This window comes from Pararge aegeria, chromosome 20 (assembly GCF_905163445.1).
Source record: "Pararge aegeria chromosome 20, ilParAegt1.1, whole genome shotgun sequence".
Lineage (NCBI taxonomy): Eukaryota > Metazoa > Arthropoda > Insecta > Lepidoptera > Nymphalidae > Pararge > Pararge aegeria.
In genome coordinates, this window is record NC_053199.1 from 7,606,718 (window position 1) to 7,630,279 (window position 23,562).

Genomic DNA, 23,562 nt, shown 5'->3' on the forward strand with positions numbered 1-23,562 from the left:
ACATTATTTTACTCTTTCATAAAACAGAAAGCAATAGAGGGGGTTTCTTTTTTTACGATATGTAGGGTATAAAAAAACTGTGTTTAATTCAAGTTTGCATTTTGTGGTAGTCATGTCTGGTATAACGGAATCAATAGGTTCCTGTTGATATCACTTTGTCGAGCATATGGATCTGGAGTGGATTGATGACAATAATTTGAGCTACTAATCAAAATTATTGTGTCGAAAATTCACGTCCAGACGTTAACGAATACAAAAACTATGTTCAGCAACTCCACAGACGTCTATGACTCGTAGGCTTATTGTTTCAATTATGAATACCATATGCGCCTTTATATTGAATACCTACCTATCGATTATCCTTTGTAAGTTTGTGTATAAGTAGGAATATATTCACAGATATAACTATACGTACCTATCAATTTTGTTGCGTGAGTTAATAGGTTATCAACTGTGCTTTAGTACGTTCTTGTCTCCAGTAATCCCTACGTGAATAAAATAACATGGCACAGAAAAAAAAGAGAACATTTCTAACAACCATTAAGAAACTAAAGAAGGTGCGCTTTAGAAGAAAGTGCGAAAATAATTATAGTAGCCCGTTAAGACTAAAACTCGTTAGGTATTTACAAAGTTCAACAACGCACGGGCTGCCCTACATCGTAAATAATCGCTTTCATTATTTAGAGAAGTAAGTAAAACTATTTGTGTCTTTCTTCTTGCTAACTGCTGAACAGTTTCATTAGAATTTAGTTTTGCATTGGCTATTTATAACGATGAAATAACACCAAAGTCCGAACACATTATAAAGAAGTATTTAAAACAAAAGTCGGTAGACAATAATTTAATAAATAAATATTATTGATAGCCTAGTGGGTAACGCTTCAGCTTCCCTTTTGAAGCACCAAGTTCGAACTCCGTCCCGCACCTATTTTCTGAAGAAGGTACGTGTGTTTTTAATTTAAACAATTAAAATATCACTTGCTTTAAAGGGTAAAAAAACATCGTGACAAGAGTTCTCCATAAGTTCTCAAAGGCGTGCCAAGTCTTCCAATTTGCACTTGGCCAGCGTGGTGGACTACGGCCAAAATCCTTCTCATTCTAGAGCCCGTGCACTGCAGCGGTCCAGTAAAAATTAATTTTAAAAAAACCATTATATATTTTGAATTTATTTCAGGACATTTTGGATTATTAACATAGTTGTTTGCATAACAATAATGGTTATTTTATTAACTCTACAATACTCAAGATTTGTCGTAAGTATTAGATCTACTATTAAATTTTATATAATAAATAAATAAATAAACTATGACAAAACACACATCTATCTGCTGTCTAGCCCCAAAGTAAGCGTAGCTTGTCTTATGGGTACTAAGATAACTGATGAATATTTTTATGAATAATATACATAAGCACATTTTAAACACCCAGAAACCAACACTTTCATGTTGATCGCACGAACATTTCCCAGTTATGGGAATCGAACCCACGGCCCTGGATTCAGAAAGCAAGGTCTAATTATAATAAATAATAATGTATAGAAATAGATGTTCTACTGCAGGTTAAAGTTATCCAAATAATTCTATGTTTTAAGGCTTCCCCGACTGTTATGATTGTAGAAAGGAACTACTTTGATTGGAATATATCCTACCCCGCAATAACACTTTGTCCGCTTTACAAACCTGATATCATAAAATTCGGAAAATTTGTCAAGTAAGTCATATATTTTAAAAATCAGTATATCAACAGTTTGGGTAAACAAATCTATAATATAACTAGTAGTCTAGCCTAGTAAAGTAGATCTTAACAATAATAAAATTCAGTTTTTATTAATAGCGATACCAATAATATAACAGGACTAAACATGAGAGGTTTTTTATGGGCCATAGCACATGCTGCTTTAGATACTTTAAGTTATTTGGATTTAAATCTTCCGACTGAAGTACAGGTACGGAATAATTTTCAGTATTTAAACATTATGTCGTTGTAAATATACTACCACAATATACACATTGCCATCTAGCCCCAAAGTAAGCGTAGCTTGTGTTATGCGTACTAAGGTGACTGATGATAAACCTTTTTTTATGAATAATATACATAAATACTTATAATATTCAAATAAACACCCAGACACTGAATAACATTCATGTTCAGCACACAAGCATTTACCAGTTGTGGGAATCGAACCCACAGCTTTGGACTCAGTAAGGTCACTACCAACTCCGCCAATCGGCCGTCAAAGTATTACAGAAGAGATAATTTTCTATAGAAAACTTATCAATTATATTGACAATGGACTGATAATCCCCTTTCAGTAACGCACTATATTTAAAATTAATATTACCGGCGCAGTTGACCTAATAATTTTTTGAACAGTGTTTTCTGGATAGTTAATTATCTATGTAACTACATTAGTAACGCAGTATGTCATGTCCTTCCTACTATAATAAAACTACGATTGTAAAAAATATACGTGTTTTTTTTTACGCTGATGCTAAGCAGATTTTAGTAAATTAATATTTCTTTTTTCATAGCTAATTGAACCCAAGAACTACGCAAAAGTGGCTGCTAATATGTTCCGAGAGTTTGAGGAAGGCTGGTTTGCTAGCAATACCAATAAGGTGATGTCTGTGGACGCTACCATGACGGAAATGGGAATGTGCCACGTAATTAATTCCAATGTAGCTATATTCGACAGGCCTTTGTGAGTAACAATTTTTGATAAAAATTCCGGTTCTCAAATTGCCTCTTTGTTTTATACGCCGATATCCAATATTTCGGCGCCAATTTGACAATGGTTCGACTTGAGTCCAGAAAAATTGCATTAACATTGGATAAGTAGTATATTTGAAGGCCCATATTAAGAATATGTAACCAATCAATGTTGATCATACGTTAACAATTAATTTAGTAATAAGTTGATAGTTAAAATTTAACATGTTCGTAACAACGAGGCTAGAATTTTATTTGCTTACAATTCAAGTTTTATTGATACTACTGCTTAATAAAATGTGAGGCTGGTCCTACTGTGTGACAGAACTGGAATGAGTCTTGCTTCGTGACCTATCTTAATTCTTTCAATTTGTTGTGTCATAAAACTTCTGAATGTTAAATTAATCCATAACAAGTAGGAAAAAATCGTTTTGATATTCAAATTCAAATAATAACAAATTATAAATTATTTTATTTTATATTTAGTTTAGTTTTTACCTATTCTGTTTTAAAATAGTTTAGATGGGTCATAGTTACCTAATTAAACAATTTTGTTTTACACGGGCTCGCTCAACTATCGACGCTGGTGTTGAGCTAATACATAATATATTTGAAGCTTGGGAGGAGTCACATGATGCACTTGGTGTGTTCTGTGATTTGTCTAAGGCGTTTGATTGTGTTGTACATGAAACGTTAGTCAGAAAACTACACCACTATGGAATTCAGGGTGTAGCTCTCGACTTGATTAGTTACTACTTGCGTGATAGGGTGCAAATGGTAGACGTTAATGGAAACCGGTCTAATGGGTCATTTGTGAAAATTGGTGTTCCACAGGGTTCTATATTAGGACCTTTTCTATTCCTTATTTACATTAATGACCTGCCTTACCTTGTTAAGGACAATCACGGGATAGTATTGTTTGCTGATGATACATCACTTATGTTCAAAATTAAGAGACGTGAATTAGCTTTAGACGATGTAAACAACTTTCTCGCTAAAGTAGTACAATGGTTTGAAGCTAATAATTTGGTTTTAAATGAAAATAAAACTAAGTGCATAAAATTCACATTACCAAATGTTAAACATGTAAAAACCACTATACTACTTAATAATGAGGAATTGAATCCGGTGGATACAACAGTATTTCTAGGAATAACGTTAGATGCTAAACTTCAATGGGGCCCGCATGTAAATAATTTATCGAACAGGCTTAGTTCTGCTGCCTATGCAGTAAAGAAGATACGCCACCTGACAGACATAGAAACTGCTAGGCTAGTCTATTTTAGTTACTTTCACAGCATTATGTCATATGGAATTTTACTATGGGGTAATGCTGCTGACATTGGCACTATTTTCGTGCTGCAGAAGAAGGCTGTTCGTGCGATCTATAAAATGGGTCCGAGAGAGTCATTGAATAAATTTAAAGATGTTAAAATAATGACACTCTATAGCCAATACATATTTGAAAATTTAATGTATGTTCACAAAAATATATCAAAATTTAAAAGAAAATGTGACTGCAATAATTTGAACGTTAGAAGCAAAAATAAACTTGCAGTGCAGTACACTAGACTACACAAAATAAGCAATTCATTTAAAGGAAATTGTATACAATTTTACAATAAATTACCGGTTGATATCTTGGGGATGTCACTAAAGAAGTTCAAAGTTTGTATTAAGCGAAAGCTTATAGAAAAGTCCTATTATAGTATAAAGGATTACGTAAACGATAAAAAAGCTTGGGTGTAAACAATTGCTCTAACCAGGTTGCTTCTTAAATATTTTCTAATGACAATGTGAGATGGTGATAACAAAAAGAACACCCGGCTAAGTTTGTTGTGGGCTTCTTCTTAGACCAGGGCGCGATTGGAACCCTCGTAGCTTTAGTTTTAAGTTTACGATTGTAGTTATCGCCATCACTACTCACTGCTATGTACACATTTTGTATATAATAACGCATCAAAAGTGCCATCTATGTGCCTATTTGAATAAAGAAATATTTGACTTTGACTAAATAAAAATATTATTTATAACAATAATATTTTCTCTAAAAAATATTTTGATAGATAGGTACTGCCTTAAAACAGATCTATCGGTTTTGGTGCCACGATGTCACAGACAGACAAGCTCACCAACATATGATTATCTAACCTCTTTATGTGTAAGGTGAAAAAAGTACTTAATTCATCTCGAAATTACTTGATCGTCATAGCATAGTAATCTTAAAATTTAAGATACAATTTAAGTTATAATCATAATATATACATTTACGCTTTTCGTTTATATGTAATCAATGGGCACCAAAAAACTGTTGTGTGAACTTCACTTCACTTCATATGCTTATATATATAAAAGAAAAACCCATGCTAAAAAATTTATAACCTAGAATTAAGGATTAATATTTTAGCATTAACCATACCATTAACCTACGCTTAAAAAATAATACCAATAATGGAGCAAAGTCCCTACTCCTGTAGACATATTTATGGAAATTAAACTTTATATTTATAGCAATTGGAATCGAGTCAACACCACAGCAGACACTTATGTCAAAAAAAATATGGATATCTCAATATTTGAAGCAGATTTCGTTACTATTATAACAGACTATGCATCCATTTATAAGGTAGTGGTTTGTTATCAATCACTTATTGGTAGACAACTAAGGTACACATAATCCTCATCTGTCTCAATCCAATTCAAGGAAAGTTGGGAGCACCTTAGCAAAGCCTGTGTTCTAAGAGATAAATTTCGTAATATGCACAAAAACTGTTTTATCTTGTACCCCCTTCACCTTTTATATAAGTGTGTTGTGAGGCATCATAAAGATTTGCACCTCTGCGTAGTTGATTTTTTACAGTCACGTACAAAGCCGCTCTACTTCCTAGTTTCTAATATGCGCGTTAAAGGTCTACCGTGTTCTCGTCAAGGTAAGACGAGAAAAAAAGCGATTAAAGCATCGTTTTCTCTATAACTGTTAGACGAGTACTTTCAAATATTCAATCCGGGTACACAAGCATCACGATGTTACGTGAGTATGCGATTGCAGGCTAAAGCCGATCACTATATGTAGGTATTCAAAAGTTAAATCTTCAGCCAAATTTCCTATTGCTTAATGTGATCAAGTGCTATAGTCGATCATGCTTAGACCAACCACGCATATTTACCTACCATTATTTTGGTATTACGATTATGCAAACATACGCCTTATTAAACATGAAACATACCTACCTTTATGCCCACCTATTAACATATTGTTTTATCTTCAGGTATTTATCCATGATCCCGATGAAGTCACGATGACTACGGGATCCTCGTTCACCTTCGATGTAGAGGGCGTCGTGTCCTTCGGTTTGTCTGTTTGGAGCACGAGAATATCGGAAGAATTGCGTTACAAATCACTACGAATACGTAAATGCCGGTTAGATTTTTTTAAAGTATACCTTTTATATTAATTAAACAAGCAAGCAAAGCTGAGGAATGGATGCAGACAGAATATCTACCGTTGAGAACAAGGAGTCGTGATCAAATCCGTAGAGCCATTTGCTATCTCAACCACTCTATTTAACAACGAAAACAGGTTTGTGTTTGAGAAGCTTAAACAAAGGTCCAGCCACGTGATTCCTACAATAGTGTAGGTAAGCAATATGTATGATACTAAGGCAGTGAGTTTTACGTATAAGGTATTTATTTTTTCTGTAAATGGCAAAGAGCTAAAAAGCGTAAGAATAAAAGCAATCAAAGCATGTATAGCTATACACACACTCTTGGCATTATCCCGTTCTTTTGCTATAAGTCCTGTCTACAAAGATTGCTTGCAGCAATAAGGCCACCTTTGCATCTTTAATTGTTTACTGTATACTCCTTATTGTTTCTTTTCCTGTATGTTATACGTGCAATGAAGTGTTACTACTTCTTCTTCTTCTTCTTCATCTCTATTGAGCTCTGAGAATCGTGTTAATGAGCAACAGCTTTAAGGTAGGCAAGTAGTTCTATTTAAGAAGGCACTTAGTTATGCATTGTAATCTACACATGCTTGTATTTTAACACAACAAACTAGATTTGCTCTTGTAGGTCTTTTTCACGAATAAGCTTTTAATCATAATCTGAAAAAACTATTATGAATTTAGTACCTACCTACCTGTTTTAGATTCAATCACGAACCAATAAGCAAGAGATATCCTGTGTATTCGTTCAATCATTGCATATTAGAATGTAGAATCAAAATGATCCTGAGGATATGTGGATGTGTGCCTCACTTCTATAAACCTTTAAGTAAGTATATCTATCTTTATTATACAAACCGATCATCAACCGATGGACGTTCACAGCTGGACAAAGTTACCTATTTTGTAATGATTTCTAAATTCCAGTCTTATTTAGTCAGATTTGCGGCCTCCTGGATCTCGTGTGCTGTTCTTTGTCCACCTAGTACCGAAATGAATTATCAATCTGATCAAAAATCTTTAGATTTTAGACTGAATTTAGTAATGCTATTCCTAGCTACAGGAAAGGTTTGGAAAGGAAAAGCACTACTAATTTCAGCCTGCCATCTAAAGATTTTTGATTAGATTAATTATTAATTTCAGGCATTAGTGTACAGTGTAATTATAACCTATATGTTTTAGGGTACAAGGTCACCATTCCTGGATGTGTAGCTATGTCATCGTAGCACTCAAAACGGATGTACCTAAAGTTTTTGATTTGGTTTTTATTCGATGGTGTGTTTCGGTATCTTTCTTAAATAATAAATATATGTTCAGCCTTTAGAAGATTTTTTTTTGTATCAAATTTTATCGTAACTGGTGCAGGGATATCAGGTATACAATCATTGCTATTTTTAATTGCAGTTGTTAATTGACTCGAAATTGCGTACAATAAGATCTTTAAGACATAACGATATAATAAGAACCTTATCCTGATGCTGCAATCAAAAAACCTGTGAACGTTCGACCACTTATAGCAGTTTTTTTGTGAGCTGATGGATTAGACCTAGTGACCTAAAAATAAATATTATAATTCTAAAACATAATGTAAACATTATTGTAATAAGACTGCAAACGATAGTAGTTAGGCCCCTGTATGTGATAAGGAATTAGGAAGGTATGTTCACAGATCGTTTTGCATAGTAGGCATACAGAAAACTTGATGTAACCAAGTTCAAGTATCATGAAGATGACTAACAACCGTATATATATTTATGTACAGCGACACATTATTATTCAAGGTTATGAACGTATATGTAATATACCAGAGCTAAAATGTGTTTTGAAACATAGAAAGGAAATAATTACTTTGAAATCTTCCGAAGAAACTTTCAAACAATTTTGTAACATCAAAGACCTCCCGAGGATATCACGAGATTGCGGTTGCCTTAACAGTTGTGAGCTGGATATGTATTATAAAGACAACGAAGACTTTTTGTATCAAAAAGGGCTGAATAAATTAAAAATCAAAATCACGTCATTCCCAAAAGTTCGGGTCGTACGAGACGTCATCTTCAGCTTTTATGATATCGTGTGTGAGTATAATAAACCTTTTTCAAAAGGTTTACCCTTTTTTTTAATTGTTTTTTAAATTGTTCTAATTATAACTAATAAATAGTACACGAGGCATAACAAAAACTCTCTATGAACTCAATAGTTTATTTTTTGTTTTGTTTTAAAACTGCGCGGCGACATGTAGGTATAAATATTCTTTTTTTCCTTTGTCGATTAACGGGCTCGAATCTTTCAATGCGTCTCAGTATGAGTCCTAACTGTTAAATTCGTTCTTTCGCATTAGAATTTGTAACATTTTTTTGAAACTATCATATATCATGTATCGATTATGACCCTTTTTCAGTGGTTTAGTTATTCAATATTACTTTATGGAAGTGGACATTCTGTTTTTAATTCACTTTTACCGCAATTGAGGCTTTATTTTATTTTTACAAATGAACTTTTAGAATAGGATTTTTTAATGTAGTAACAATGTGTTTTATATATTGAAAAATAATAATCGTATGCCTAATTACCGATGGCGTGCACTTCATACATGCAAAAAAGCACTGCCTACCCTATTATTGATATATAACTCGTATAGGAGGAGGATTTTTGCCACTTGATGCAATCTTCCTGCTGTATGCATACCCAAGTAAATAACCAGTGCACGCCACTGCTAATTACAATAATTTAAGTATTAAGTATTTATTTCAGTAAGGAGTGGAGGTGTAGTGAATCTCTGCATTGGAAGCTCGCTAATTTCCTTAGTAGAATTACTATTAGTAATATTAAAGTGTATTCTTTATTTTCCAATAAGAGCCATTCGATCAATTTATTAGAATACTTCAAATAAAATATAGACAATGTACGGTTAAAATGCATTTTATTTATACCTCCATAAATTATTATTATAATACACATATACAAAGAAATAATTCCCTCATGCGTCTTCGGTGTTACCTGAAACAAAGGCCGAATTATATTTTTATCTAATTTTGGGATTTCTTTTTAATGTTAAAAACAAAATAGTTAAAAATTTAATAATAAAATAGTAATAAATAACTCTTTACAAAATTTCTTACTTTGTTCTTCTCACGTTGGTCTCGTTTGCGGGCCTTTTACAAAATGTATGAATCCCATAGGCTTCTGATGGCTGTCTGACGTAACATCATGTGAAGGCTTTAGGTTTAAAACTTTTTGACAAAGTACAAGCAATCAATATGTTAACATAAAAACTGCAATTTTAGGTAATTATATGATAACGTCCGCCAGTTAGTTTGGTTAAATCCAACTTTAGTCGTGAATACTCAATTGTGGACGATATATTACGTCAATGTTAATATTATCTGATTGCACTTCTTGCTTCTTTTATATAATTGTAAACTCGTTTTCGACTCTTTGGTTTCCCTTCCCAATATAAACAGCGTAATGCACCTAAAACCATGTACACAATACAATTTAATTTTTTAATTTATCAAATACTTAAACAAGTGTCGCAGTATGAACATAATAACTGTGCATTTTTAATTACCTGTAATCACGAAGTCTATTTACTATTGATTTTATCAACAATTTTCGGTAAGTGTATTTTACCATAAACTCTCTGAAGTTGAGATACATCCTAGTTTATCCTTTTCAATAATGTGCCGCTTGACTGTTATCGATAATATTTCCATTGTATCATTTGAATTTACTCTGTAGGTATCTGAAAATTATAACAAGAAATCACATAATAATTAAATAATTTTCCTAAATCGTTTATGACAAAACAGAGTAACTAGCCCACAACATAAATCCGAAGATACAGAAGAATGTCAAATCCCAAAGACTCCAAAAGCTTCTTCAATTTTCAAGATGTTCGCAGTTGCTATCACGATCGATCTATAAACATTATCGTGTGCGTGTATCAAGTATCAACAGTTAATACGATTAGTAATAGACCAATTACTCAGAAAATCAGATCATGAATGAGAAAAGAGAAACGGACCCATAATATTTGATAGTGTTTTTCTTCTTAACCGCTTCCGAAATATTTGACCAATTTTTGAATCTACAAGTAACACCATGCATGCCTAGAAAGACAAGTGATAAAAACTCCAAATTCCATGACTTGAAAACTTACCATGCAAGCAAAATTTATGACAATGGAGCCATTTGTGTCAAAATTTGTCTTCTTGAAGAGTTCCAGAATGTAGAGATGGACAACGTCGCTTTCAAACTTGATCCAGAATCGAAACTCATGTTTGCAACTTCCGTTATTCTCAAAACCATACAAACAAACTAGAATATGTTATACTCAAAGACAAATATATATTTAAATTATTGGAGAACAAATGAGAAACGTATATAAAATGTGGTGTGCTTTCACTATAACTTAAATATTTTTAATGCTTTCCATATACAATAGTATATTAAACTGAGACCATTTGGAATCCATTTTTATCTTTAAGATTATGATAAAATAAATACAGTTATTATTTATTTATGATAGTATTAAATGTCGTGAACAACTGAAGGCCTTGAAAACTTTTTTATATGCAATTTATAAAAATCAACTTAAGGCCGTTTACGAATAGATTGATTTAAGGATTTAAAGATTTTACTTCAATAATTTCCGTCAGTTACTATTTATATCATTTTAGTTCGACCATTACTGTATTTGGAAACATATATACGTATACGTACAGCACACCATACTTTATAAAACTCGATATCGAGATGCTCGACCTTCCTTCCGTAGATCCAGGACATGATTTACCAAACTGTTAAAACCTTCGATCACCATTCGTTTTACAACAAATCTTGTCAAATTGCTCATCGTTAATTTCTTATTTACAAATGCGAACAGACGAAAAACTGTAAAGCAGAAATTTTGATTTAGATGTATGTAACGTGTCATATATTTTAAACTGAGGATCACGTAAATTAAACATTCTCGTATTCGGAAAATTCTACATTCCTTCATCATTAATTGACTGCTGTAGGTATGAACGATGGAAAAGCGATTTTAAAATCAAAAAGACGTATTAGAGCGACCGACTATGATTTTAGTCAGTCATCAAATGGATGTTCCACATTTCTATCTCATCAGATTGGGTAGCAGCTGCAAAAAAAAGTTTACGCGTCTTTCTCAAACCAATTATATTTCCTGGTCAAAAGTAAAGTCAAAAAACTCCACGATTTTGGCCAGGCTTGCCTCGAAAATAACGGATAGGACAGAAATGTCGCAATTCTGGCCGCACAAGTCAGGATTTCGCGTAGGTTTCCGACGCGGTTGTAAGATCCAGGCACCCGAAAATGTATTCCATACGACAGCAGCAGTCTTCCACACAAAACGATTCCATTCGTACTAATATGACCATAATATCCTCAAGCACGAGCTAGGCGTCAAGTCAACTAAGAAAAAAAGTTCAACTGCAAGTGACTTTTCATGAGATTTAAATCAAACCAATCGGGTGAACTTGTAAATTATTTGCGATATTATGCTGGCCATTTCTATACAAAAGTTTGTAATCTAGAAAGAAAGCCATACAATTCAAGGGAACCTCTGTATACTTATTTAACCGGTGGACACAGTAGTCCCTTTTCTTTTTTATGCCATAGGAGTTCGTCTACGTGATTGGTCAAATCAACACTCTGCTCAAACGGTACGATCGTAACAAAGTCTGGGGCACGACTGGAAATTGTACAAACAGATTCAACAGCAATCAAACGTCCGTGTCCAATCAAAAAACCGACTTAGAATCAACGAATTACCTGACATTTGCGGTTAGCTAAATTTTTCTTTGCCATTGTGGAAACAGCGGAACTTCAATTCTTGTTTACGCGATGACAATAAATTAAAATAAAAAACAAACGTGTAAATTTTTCACGACCATGATATTCCTTTAATTAAATACAGACCGCTACAAATATATAATAAAACAAATTACGATACCACAATAGAATCCTGTTAAAAATTATTAAAGTGAGGTTTAAAAAAACAATAATAAGCTGTATTGTCTAAAATCAGTAATTTATTGAAATCTGAATTTTATTGGAACTTGACAAACTCTACACAGACACGAAGTCAAACATTATAAAAGAGACAATATTAAAACGCTATCTATTGAATTTCCAAAATACAAACAAATAATAATATGAATGGAATCGATAGAAACATTCTAATGACTAATCTCAAGAAGCCCTTTGAATTCAGTTAGCAATGTGTGTCGTGGCAAAACAAGACATGAATAAATTAAGACATTTACTTAAATTTATTTGACCTTTACGTGTACACAAAAAAAAATTGACTTACACTAACTAATCTAACCTAATTATAAGAATTGTCAAAACTTCGAGTCAATCGAAAGAAAAAGAAAAATTATTACGCAGCAGATGAATAAGACGATCACAAGCAGTTTTCGACCAAGAGACCTCAACTTCAATACCACATTCCTGAAAATATAAAAGAATTAATTATACCCACCTCTTTTACGACATTACAAGTATACACCCTATGCAATTAAAGTCCCATCACATAAGACGACGAAAATAGGCATTCTGTTCCTTTAACAGAAAATTTGAGCTCAAGTAGCACAAAACATGCCCGACCAAATCACTGGCGTTTATAGATTTTTTTGCAGCAAAACTTTAGAATACCCTCAACATTAATCTTATTGGTAAACAAAAGACATAAAACCTACATTGTTTTCGTAGCTGCAGGGCAAAAAGTATTTGCTAGAGAGATAAATACGGGCTATTTAGCGTGGAACCTTTTCCCGACTTTATAGCATTTTAGACTAACTAGAGTCGAAATTATTACTCCGCAAAGAACTGCTTCAACAAAGCTAAGCACTGTCACTCATACCGACTTAAATAAAAGGGTCTAAGAGCATTGCTTTGCTTAGCATAGCCAAAGTATTTCCTTTAATTTTACGAATGCATTCACAACATTTTAATTAACCAAAATAAACAGAAATCAATTTGTTTCTTTGTTCATTTTTATTTTTAATGAATATTATTAAGTCTCATATTAAAATTATAATACTTATCAATATTTTATTAAAAAAATAGTCTAGTCTACAATTTTAAAAATATATTAAAATTGAACGCTACAAAACATCGAGAAATTGACATGTGTTAGGTTTGTCCTGCCGTCTTTGTGTGCTGTCAGATCAATGAATGTGGTGTTGTTGAGTTTGCATTTTTAGTGTTTATTTTTCAATAATCATATTTTTGTGTACTTTTCTTGAATTCCTCGACTTTTTTATTACCTTAAAACCTTAAAACGTGCTCAGTCCACAATACTCTGTATTGTGGCTAATTTAAACAATGGCTTAGTATTAGATCTATTTAAGGTAATGTGATGCTTAGAACAGATTCTTAGCTCTTACTTGGCTTAAGACTTCGTTTAGCAACGTTTTTTATCTGGGCCTAAGTTTCATTCAGAAAGTTAAGTAAATGAATTAAAAATGGATATATATGAATGTAATTAATGGAATTCAAGATAACTTATTTTTTGCATATTTAATTAGACTATAATTAAATAGTTTAGTGTCTGTTTAGTGTTTCTATTGTTATAATATTAACACCTAATTCAATTCTTTGGGCTAAATGAAAAGGCAGTCTTTCTTTCATTGAAAACATATGAATAAAAGCGCAAGCGCATAATAATCCTAACCAGATAATCGTTATAATGCAATCTTTGGGTTGAATTCACTAAGAGGTTTCGTTCTTTACATACAAATTCATCACACAAACTATACTTAACCCATTCAATGCCGAGGACTCCTATCAATTCTAAAAACATGCAGATACCAGGCCTCCCGATTCGAAACTGAATGATCTAGGTGAAATAGCAATAAAATAAAGAGTTTCAATATTTATAACCAACAAATAAAATAAAGCATTTGCCAATGTATGGTGTCGAAAAATGCTAATAGTAAACGGAAGCCGCCCATCGCCGTCATTGACATATAGTCAAAGTTTGATACACTTATTATAATATTAAAATAAAATATTTACAACCTATTTAAAAATTATCATAAAGATTCTAGAGAATACCTATAACAATTACCAACTTTACACAAACACACCCAATCTTTTAACAGAGTTGTACGTGTGAAATACAAATTGAGTAGAAATCTACAGGCTCAATACTATGTGCGTCTAAGAGTACATAAATCGCATACGCCAATGGGCGATCCTTTGGAAATACATGACGGCGCGGGGTAACTCGTTCTATATTGGCGATGAATGAGTTAAAGTATATATCCTCCTCTACAGACTACCAAACGAGTACATCATACAGGTCATAGATATTTTAAACAAACAACCAACAACCTGTATAGCAACCACCTTTTTTATCTTATTTCCAGTATAAGAAAGACATTTATCAAATGCTGTGGAACCAGTAGGTACAGACGAAAAGAAACCCAATCCCAACCCAAATTTTTGCACAGAATCGAATACGATACAAGCTTGAGCTACAAACTAAAATACATATAAAAAGTGCCGACTCCGCAGGACACAAAGGGAACCTTTCAACAAGCTCATTTTAAATATCGTAATTTTAAATCTGAAAAATGAACGACCGCAATTACTAAATCCTCGGTGCAGAACACCGAAAATACGAGTCTCACGAATTCGACAATTGTTGATATGTATTTTAACATACCTATGTGTTTGAAATAAATACTAAAGCCTCTACGCACTGTCGACTAGACAGTCTCATAGGCAATAAAACTTTGAAAACCGACAAGCGACTTGAGTAACCACTCAAAACTAAAAAGTAACAGTGGTTCGATTTTACATTGAGCAATCGCTCTAAAATAAAACCTAAATATTGTGTAATAAAAAACTTACTTTTACTGCAAGCTTCTCTTAAAAGAATCGAACATCTATTGTCCTGCCGTCAATACGGGTCCTGTCAAACATTTCTGTATAACATGTTAAGGACAAAATTGCACAATAAATAATACTGTCATCATCATCATCATCATCATCATCAGCAGCAGCAGCAGCAGCAGCAGCAGCAGCAGCAGCAGCAGTAGTAGTTGCAGTAATAGCTTTTTGTGACAGAGCTTTGTCAAGGGCAGTACTACCGCCATTCTTATTTTGGCCGCCAATCAGCGTTGCTGAATTCCAGTCTGAAGCCCGTGGTTGCCGGTTTAATATGGCAAGGGCCACTGGCGGCACTTTTTAGGACATGGCTTCCCACTTACCGTCAGGTGGACCATCATCTGCCTGCTCCGTCAATTATTAAAAAGCCTTAATGGCATAGGTGAAAAGGATGGCGCTATTTCAATTCCATACAAATCGTAGTTAACTTTTACACAATCGAATAGGTGGAATTTCACAAACTTTTTTGTTTTTAAAAGGATACTGACTGCTCTCTCGGCATCCCATTCTTTATGGAATCTCACGATGGCAGTATCTGTCGCTGTCATTTCCGCGAACTTCACGTCGCCGCATTCGCTGAACTTTTCACGAATTAATTGCCATGTGACTGTTGGAGGAAGCTGGAATAAAAACGATTGATTCAGTTATTTGTACTTTATGCTAAATTGAAACATGTGTTTGTGACTTTGAAATCATCATCATATCAACCCATTACCGATCCACTGCAGGGCATGGGTCACACATATGAGAAGGGTGTAGGCAGTAGTTTACTACAGTGGCCCAGTGCGGGTTGGTGGACTTTGAAATAGCTGCCTCTTATTCAACTGAAAGTATTATACAGTGATATAGACCAATTTTACTGAGCTTACATCTCTTAGAGAATTAAAAGATTGTATGGAAGCCGCATGTTTTTCGAACTGAGCATAAAAAATGATTTTTAAAATCAAACCCACCATCTTCATAATCCATCAATTCAATAAAGGCATGAACGGGGGGGTTAGTCTGCATGAAAGTCCTACGTTTTAGAAATCAAAGCGATAAAATCTCCCGCCAGATAGTGTTTATAAATAAAATACCTGGAGTTAACCGCCATTTTTGTAGGCGTAAAATATGAGTACGCAAGTTTTTAAAATTAAATTTTACTAATCAGAAATTTGTACGTTCAAAAAGATATATAGTCGTAAAATAGCTTACATTTGTGATCATAACCATATCAGATGGTTGCTTGTCCCGGTTGTTGTTTTGTTGAACTCCCGGGTCCCGGCCGTATCCCTGCCCCGACACCGAGGATCCACCTAGTTGACGATTAGGCCCTGCGTTAAATTGTACAAACATCATAAAACATGTGTAAGCAGCAAAGGTGCCGAAATATATCATCAAAAACCTGACATTTCCTCCCCTCCTTTTTTTTAAAACTCATTTCGACGACGTGTCTAGCGCACGGTGAGCGCTTATTTAGGAATTTATAATTTCCGAATTTTCTCTGGTCTGGCATGGTGGGGGGCTTCGACAAAGACCGTTCCACTCAACGATTTAGCGTTGCGGTACGATGTCGCATAAAAACCTATAAGGTATATATGGCTTTAACTGCCCTACTCCCTAACAGGTTTGTCCGCTACTATCTTAGACTGCATCATGACTTACTACCAGGTGAGCTTGCAGTCAAGGGCTAACTTGTAGTGCAACAAAAACATGATAGTTATTGCTGAAACTTCATTCCAATATCAACAAACGTTGAAAAGCAGTTGTATAGTAACCCTTACTAGTAAAACCATTAGAGATTCATTGAATAAAAAATTAAGTTTTTTTTTTACTTTTCGGGTATCAGATCTTTATAACTACTGAATTAAGTAAAATAGCAACTTCAAATTTTCCCAAAACTGAAAATAAAACAAATATCGAAACACAGAGATGGGCTCGCAAGCTGATACGGCTTTAAAATTATTCATGACCTTTAGCATTTGTTCTTGGTTTCTAAACTTATACTTAATCATGGCAACATTCACATGGAAATTAATAAAAACCCATTGGAATAACCCTGGAATAAGTTTATTAGATGGTAGTAGTAGCATAAGTGTAATAAGCATATGGAGAGTCAACATTTTACTACAATACTCATTCAGTGTACCGGCATGCAAGTATAGCCGGTCTGCCACAGTGGGCAGCAGTTGGACAGAGCAACAGGAATTGTCCGCACCATACCCAGCGGATCTGACTCACTATATACTATTTTTATATGGTAGTAAACATAATGCAAATTAGAGCAAAATTGAAACTATAAATCTTTATTGCCTTCATTATAATACTCATGTTTTAGTAGACTTAATTTTCTAACTAGCATATAGATTTCAGGAGTCAAAAGGCACTACTGTTTAAGAAAGAAGATAGATCAGATATACAAGGTCATTTAGAAAGAGAACACATATAAAACATATAAAAATTCTTGATTTTCATATAAAAGTTATCTAAAACCTGTGTAGGTATGTATGTGTATGTGTGAACATATGAAATTTTATTTTTTATTATTTTAATTAGAACCTTTTATTTAGTACCTGATAGTGGTCCACTGCTCATACTTGTATTCGGTCCCACTCCCATAACGTTGTTGCTGTGGCTGTTGTTTCCTAGCACATTCCCAACATCTGACGTATTGAGGCCCATAGTATTACTGTTTGCAACTTGAGCTTGCGACAACACATTGGCAAGATCATTGGCGGTAAGACCCTGCTGCAACAGCTGGTTCTGTAGGGCTCCTAGACCCGTGAGCCCTAAGGCCTGCAAAACCATATTATAAGTGTAACTGGCACTATTGCAACCTTCAATCAATAATTTACTAGATATGAGATAAATCTAAGAGAAAAATTTACCTATTGAAACTCACGACAATATTTTATTCAGTTTGTACTAAAATTTCTAATTGTAAAATGTAATGCTTGATTTGTCACTTCTTTTAGGTAGCAATGGACTACTGAGGAACAGACTGAACTTGAGACATGATTTTATGCATAGATATGGGCTGGCGAGTGATTCAGGCTACTTTTAATACTGATCAAATTGTGGGGCTACTTTTTATACTGATCAAATTGCAGGGCTCCTAAATATAATATATAATATACAATATGTCCATATTTAGTGATTGCCATTGGTTTGGAAGCAAATTCTAATGAGAAGTGAGAACCCATATACACTGCAGTTTCACTTTGATACAAACAGGTTATATATGTTGCATTATATATAATAGTAATCATTGAATATTTAATTAATCTATTGTCTTAGTAGCTTTATCTTCAATCATATAATTAAGAAACTAATAAAAAAAATGTAACCTGCATTGGTAATATTGATATTTTTTACACTATGATTTCTTATTATTATTATTAATAATAACATATTTATAATAATATAAAAGTTAAAATTATACAAATAAATACCTGCAAGCTTAAACTGTTGCTAAGTGCTGCATTTGTGGTCAGTGTGTTGGCACCTAAACTTGAACCAAGGCCATTTAAAGCTACACCACCCGTAGGAATAGCGCCTAAAACTCCTGCACCCATCGATGATCCAGCAGTTGCTAAGTTCAGTGTATTGGGAGTTGTATTCTGGGGCAAATTCCTAGCCACATCTCTCAACGGTTCCCCATTGGGTCCCAGCCCTATGCCGATGCCTTTGAGACCTTCAGGCAATCTTAGTTCAGTCTTATCTGTCATGCCCCTGTCCATACGGACTGTCATTCTGCGATCAAATAGCATCTGCTTATCAAACATTGATATTGCCTAAAAAAAATCCAATTAACAATATTCACAAATTAGGAAAAAGGGAATTTATTTATTATTAGTGTGTACTAAATGACCTATGATTTTCATACCACTTAAGGAACGCTGCATAATAAAAGTAATCTGAAGGGGCAATTCCTGGTGCAAAAAGTAGGAAAATCCCAAATTGGTAATTTGGAGTTAGATTTTTCGCCCTTTGGGTTTTTCTATTCTTTATTCCCGAAACAAGAATTATGAAAATAGGTTTACAATTTAAATTGTATTATATATGTATTATTAATATATAGTTTTAAATGTAAAATGTGAAAATTGCTAATAATGTTTGTGCTAATTTTTTAATAACATATCTTTCTTTCCTTAAATAAACGAATCAGACACTACATTCTTTTACTTTAAACTAAAGTTAAGCTAAGATGGTTCTTCAAATGGTACAAGAAACCAATAATATCTTTGAATCGAAGAATTTGTTAACATAGACAATTTATAAGGAGCCTGGTTTCTGTAATAATTGAAATATATGCAATTAATTATATAATTGCAATAATTGTAATCATGGCATCAAAAATATACTTTTAAGGGAAAGTTCACCTGTACAGCTTCAACAGGATGGTCATATTCAATAACAGCAAATCCTCTGCTATTGCCGTCTTTGTCAACAGCTAAGTCAATATTGCGTACTTTTCCCGCCATTTTGAACACCTCCTTTATTTTAGAGCGATCTGCTTTGTAGTCAAGCTAAAAATAAGTATATTATCAATAACAACACTTATTTAATCTACGCACCAAACTTAAATGTCATAACACAAAAATGTCTTAGTAAGTCAGCATTTGATTTCTGATCTAAACTTTTAAAATGTATGTATCATTAAAATAATTACTTCTTTTGTGTGGAATGATTGAACAGATTTTGAGAAGACTTTGACATAGTATTAGAGGTTTAGAGGACATATGTATATTGTAATCACATTTAACAGCAGGCACAACTAAACTAATTAGGACTGAACTTTTACATTATGGAATTTTACAATAGGAAGACATTGTTGCTGATTCTGTTGTACATAAATCTCTTAGCATGTCATGTTTGATTGTCTAGCACTTCTTTTACAACTGTCACCTTTAATTCTAGTCTATTTTTAAACCTGTAATTCTGCAGATTAAATCACAGGTAAGGCAGTAGTGATAATGATGAATTTGCTTTTGATCCAATAAAAACTTTTTCACTTTAATATTCTTAATAAATGTACTACTCACATTTGCGACAAATACTTTCTTGACTAAAGGTGGTGACACATTTATAGACTCCAAAAACTGTAGACTCAAACCATATGTGTTATAGTTTTCTGGTTCTCTTGGTTTGTTCCCTCCCCAACTATGTGTTAAAACCAAGAAATTAATAAAATTTTATTACATATTAAATATAATGTTAGACATGTAGATAAATTTAAATTCAACAACACATTTATCGGAAAAAATATTGTTCTATTGTATTTGTGTTTTTACTAAGTGTTAGAATACTTATAAAAAAAAAATAGTCTCTATACCTATTTAAGTTTATATTATTTTTAATCTTTTTTAAAACATACATTTATAAACTTAAAAGTAACAAAAAGATTATGTATATATGCAGGTAAATTTTTTCTTTAAGAGAAAAAAATAATAATTTCTTTTAGAAAAAATTTACTTCAAATTCATAGCTATGAAAATAGACATACCCATCTTTATCATCTCTCATGTTCCGTCCACCACCGCCGCCGCCACCACCACCGCCACCACCACCTCCACCTCCTCCTCCTCCTTGCCTGGGGTTATTCAATCTGTTTCTTTCATTACCTAAAAATAAATAGGGAAAATATTTGTCTTGAAAATCATCTTTGGTAACAAATCTATTTTTATATTATTTATATAACTCTTTATTTGTACACCACTATGAAGTTAGGAAAATAAAAAAAACAATAGAAATACAAAGATGGAAGTAAAATACAAAAAGCAACCTTATCTTAGTAGCAATCTCTGCCAGGCAAACCTTTGTATTAGGACAAGATGAGTGAGAGCGGACAGGTGGTGTAAAATTATTATAAACCTACATTCAAGTAGCTAAATACAAATACATAAACAAAATTGCACAAATAAGAAAAATATAATTAATATAAAATAATAAACTAATATATACTCAATCATACATAAATACTTAAGAACAATTATAGATAATAAAACTAAACATAAACAAGGTACTAAAAGGAAACTTACACTTAAACAAGAAAAACAAACAGTTTCCCTTGTTTAAGTGATTTGGATAGGTCTATAGTAACATTATTCCTTAAATTCTTGGTCCAACAAGGAAACCTGTACTTTTGGTACAAGTCTTTAATTTACATTGCTGTGGAACAGTGATTTTAGAGAAGTTAAGTAACCGTGTTCAATTGTTATAACTAACAACTTTAAAAATAATATTACAATGCTAAGAAAATATAGAACAAAAATCTTTTGGATTAACTAATTAATATAAATGAAAGTAACAATTATTATAATACAGATAACACTTACCAGTTTCTTCTTTTAAAACAAGTTTCCTCCCATTAAGTTCATATCTGTGCATAACAAAAAGAGCTTTCTTCATAGCTTCAGAGTTTGCAAATTCAACCACACCACATCCCCTTGGTTTTCCATTTTCATCATTAAATAATTCAACATAAGCTACATCACCTACCTAAAAATTTCAAATAGCTTTACATCAATCTATCCTCTCCTTAAGGAACTTTGTTTCACCTCTCAGATCAAATTGTGTAGGAAAAAATTATAAAATTTATTAACAGGAGTTGCCCACTGCTTTATATTTAGTTTTTTGGTTTTTCATGAAAAACGTAGAAACTATACTTTTTCCCGGGATAAAAAGCAGCTTTGTGTTAATCCAGGTTATAATCTATACTCTTTCCAAAATTCAGTCAAATTGATTCTGTAGTTTTAGTGTGAAAGAGTAACAAAGATCCATCCAAACTTTATCATCTTTAATATTAGTAGGATTGTTCAAACTTACAAATTTACATTTTCAATTTACATTTACACAAAAGCATTTGACCAACTGATATCAATGTCACACCTCAGTACAATTAAGTTGCCGGCACAAATGAACCACCTCTTGATAACTATGTTAGTCAAAGTCACATCGTTTGTATGACCAATGGCATTACCAATTGTATGCAGTGTGCAATCCTACTTTATAAAGTTTTTAATTCTCTTCTGTATCTTGTAGCACTAAACGATTATTTATGCATACATAAGCTCAAGAGAATACAAAGCATCCCAAACTCTTATTAAAAACAATTCTAATCCTTCCAAAATGAAGGTTCCTGTGGTACGTCATGTTGAAAATTGAAATATCAACACTGAAAGAAAAACTCACGCCTCGAGTGTAAAACTTTCTTGTATTTGTACTGCAAGTTATGAGAAGTAAAATTTTATAAAGATAATACCTTGTCTTTAAATAAATCCTTCAATTCGGTCCAACGAAACTCATACGGTATGTTAGAAACAAATAACCGCTTTCCTTCAGACCTGTCTCGGTCTCCAGAACGGTCACGTGTGGCGTCGGAGAACCTGGAAGGTCGGTCTCCGCGCCTGGAGCGATCTCTTTCCTTTTCTCTTTGGTTGTCCATCATCTAGTAACGTAATAATTAGTGAGTAGTTTCCTCAAAACACAAAACTTGCAAATAATTCAAAAAACTCTTGACAGACCCCGCGTCAACCACTTCACAATTTAATTAAAAAGTACAGTATGAGAATTATACCTCGTTTTACAATTCGCTATGTTAAATTATGTCAATTATGCAGAACACTGAACAATCAATAGAATCAAACTCTTGGTTTCTCACTATTTTTCGCAAGTTATCTTTCTACAAAATGGCGGTTCAGTTAAGCTGAGCCTGGAGCCGGTTGGCAATTGGCAAATGGCAAGTTAAACACCATAAAAACTCTAGAACTATAGAGTCAACTGTAAAGTAAGGTGTGTTCATCCAAAGTTGATGTTTGAGTTGATTGGCAAAACTGTGAAATTCAGTGTTGCAAGCTTTAAATAAGAATTCATTCTTGCAAAATTAATTTGGCTATCTTGACTTATAACCTCAATAAAAAGTAATTTTTTTCACACAGGGTACGTGGGGTAGGGTAGGTCTAAGGCAGCAATAAAAAGGTAAAAACACCCACGCTATAAGAGAAAAGACCTGATTGGTTGTTAGTGTTTGTATTATTATAGTACTTACATATGACCACCATGACACTTGATATTCTATGAAAATTACTTTAGAATCAAAGTCAACCTCAAAGTCAAAGTTAAATATTTCTTTTTTAAAATAAATCAATAATCGTCAACTTAGAACTAAATCCACGAGGATTCCAAACGCGCCCTGGTCTAAGAAGAAGCCCACAATCAACCTAGCCGGTTGTTTTTTTTTGTTACAACCATCTCGCATTGTCGTTTAAAATTATTAAATTGAATTCTAACGTAACCTATGATTGCAACGGGTGATCTATAAAAAGATGATTTGTTAATTTAACCCGTACATGGCAAAAAGTGGAGAGTACCAATTTCCAAACTCCAGCTGAAAATTTCTTAACTAAAAACTCAAAGTCTAACTATTTCAAAACGACTGGAGAATTAATGCTTGGTCTGCGTGATCTTTATTCGAATATGCGTACTATTATTCCAACGTGAATCATGA

At 33.1% G+C, this 23,562-nt stretch overlaps 2 protein-coding genes across 3 annotated transcripts; one reads left to right on the forward strand and one right to left on the reverse strand.

Moving 5' to 3' along the window:
* Positions 1 to 1,184: 1,184 nt before the first annotated feature.
* LOC120632874 (sodium channel protein Nach-like) lies at positions 1,185 to 9,075 on the forward strand. The gene is made up of 9 exons (XM_039902913.1): positions 1,185 to 1,253; positions 1,592 to 1,710; positions 1,834 to 1,945; positions 2,532 to 2,701; positions 5,221 to 5,335; positions 5,979 to 6,130; positions 6,860 to 6,984; positions 7,937 to 8,230; positions 8,907 to 9,075. The coding sequence occupies exons 1-9, from the start codon at positions 1,215 to 1,217 to the stop codon at positions 9,029 to 9,031; spliced, it is 1,251 nt and encodes a 416-aa protein (XP_039758847.1). The 5' UTR covers positions 1,185 to 1,214; the 3' UTR covers positions 9,032 to 9,075.
* LOC120632559 (myelin expression factor 2) lies at positions 9,061 to 22,781 on the reverse strand. 2 transcript variants are annotated; one of them, XR_005659146.1, is made up of 14 exons: positions 22,633 to 22,781; positions 22,318 to 22,503; positions 21,392 to 21,554; positions 20,560 to 20,677; positions 20,099 to 20,216; positions 19,436 to 19,582; positions 18,506 to 18,847; positions 17,627 to 17,849; positions 16,269 to 16,387; positions 15,559 to 15,694; positions 15,039 to 15,112; positions 9,724 to 9,897; positions 9,275 to 9,626; positions 9,061 to 9,152 (listed from the first exon to the last, which is right to left on the reverse strand). XR_005659146.1 is itself a non-coding variant. In XM_039902429.1 (12 exons), the coding sequence occupies exons 2-11, from the start codon at positions 22,501 to 22,503 to the stop codon at positions 15,057 to 15,059; spliced, it is 1,608 nt and encodes a 535-aa protein (XP_039758363.1). In that variant the 5' UTR covers positions 22,633 to 22,781; the 3' UTR covers positions 12,053 to 12,629; positions 15,039 to 15,056. The 2 variants fall into 2 exon arrangements, 1 of the variants encoding a protein (XP_039758363.1); XM_039902429.1 differs by lacking the exons at positions 9,061 to 9,152; positions 9,275 to 9,626; positions 9,724 to 9,897 and adding an exon at positions 12,053 to 12,629.
* Positions 22,782 to 23,562: the final 781 nt, after the last annotated feature.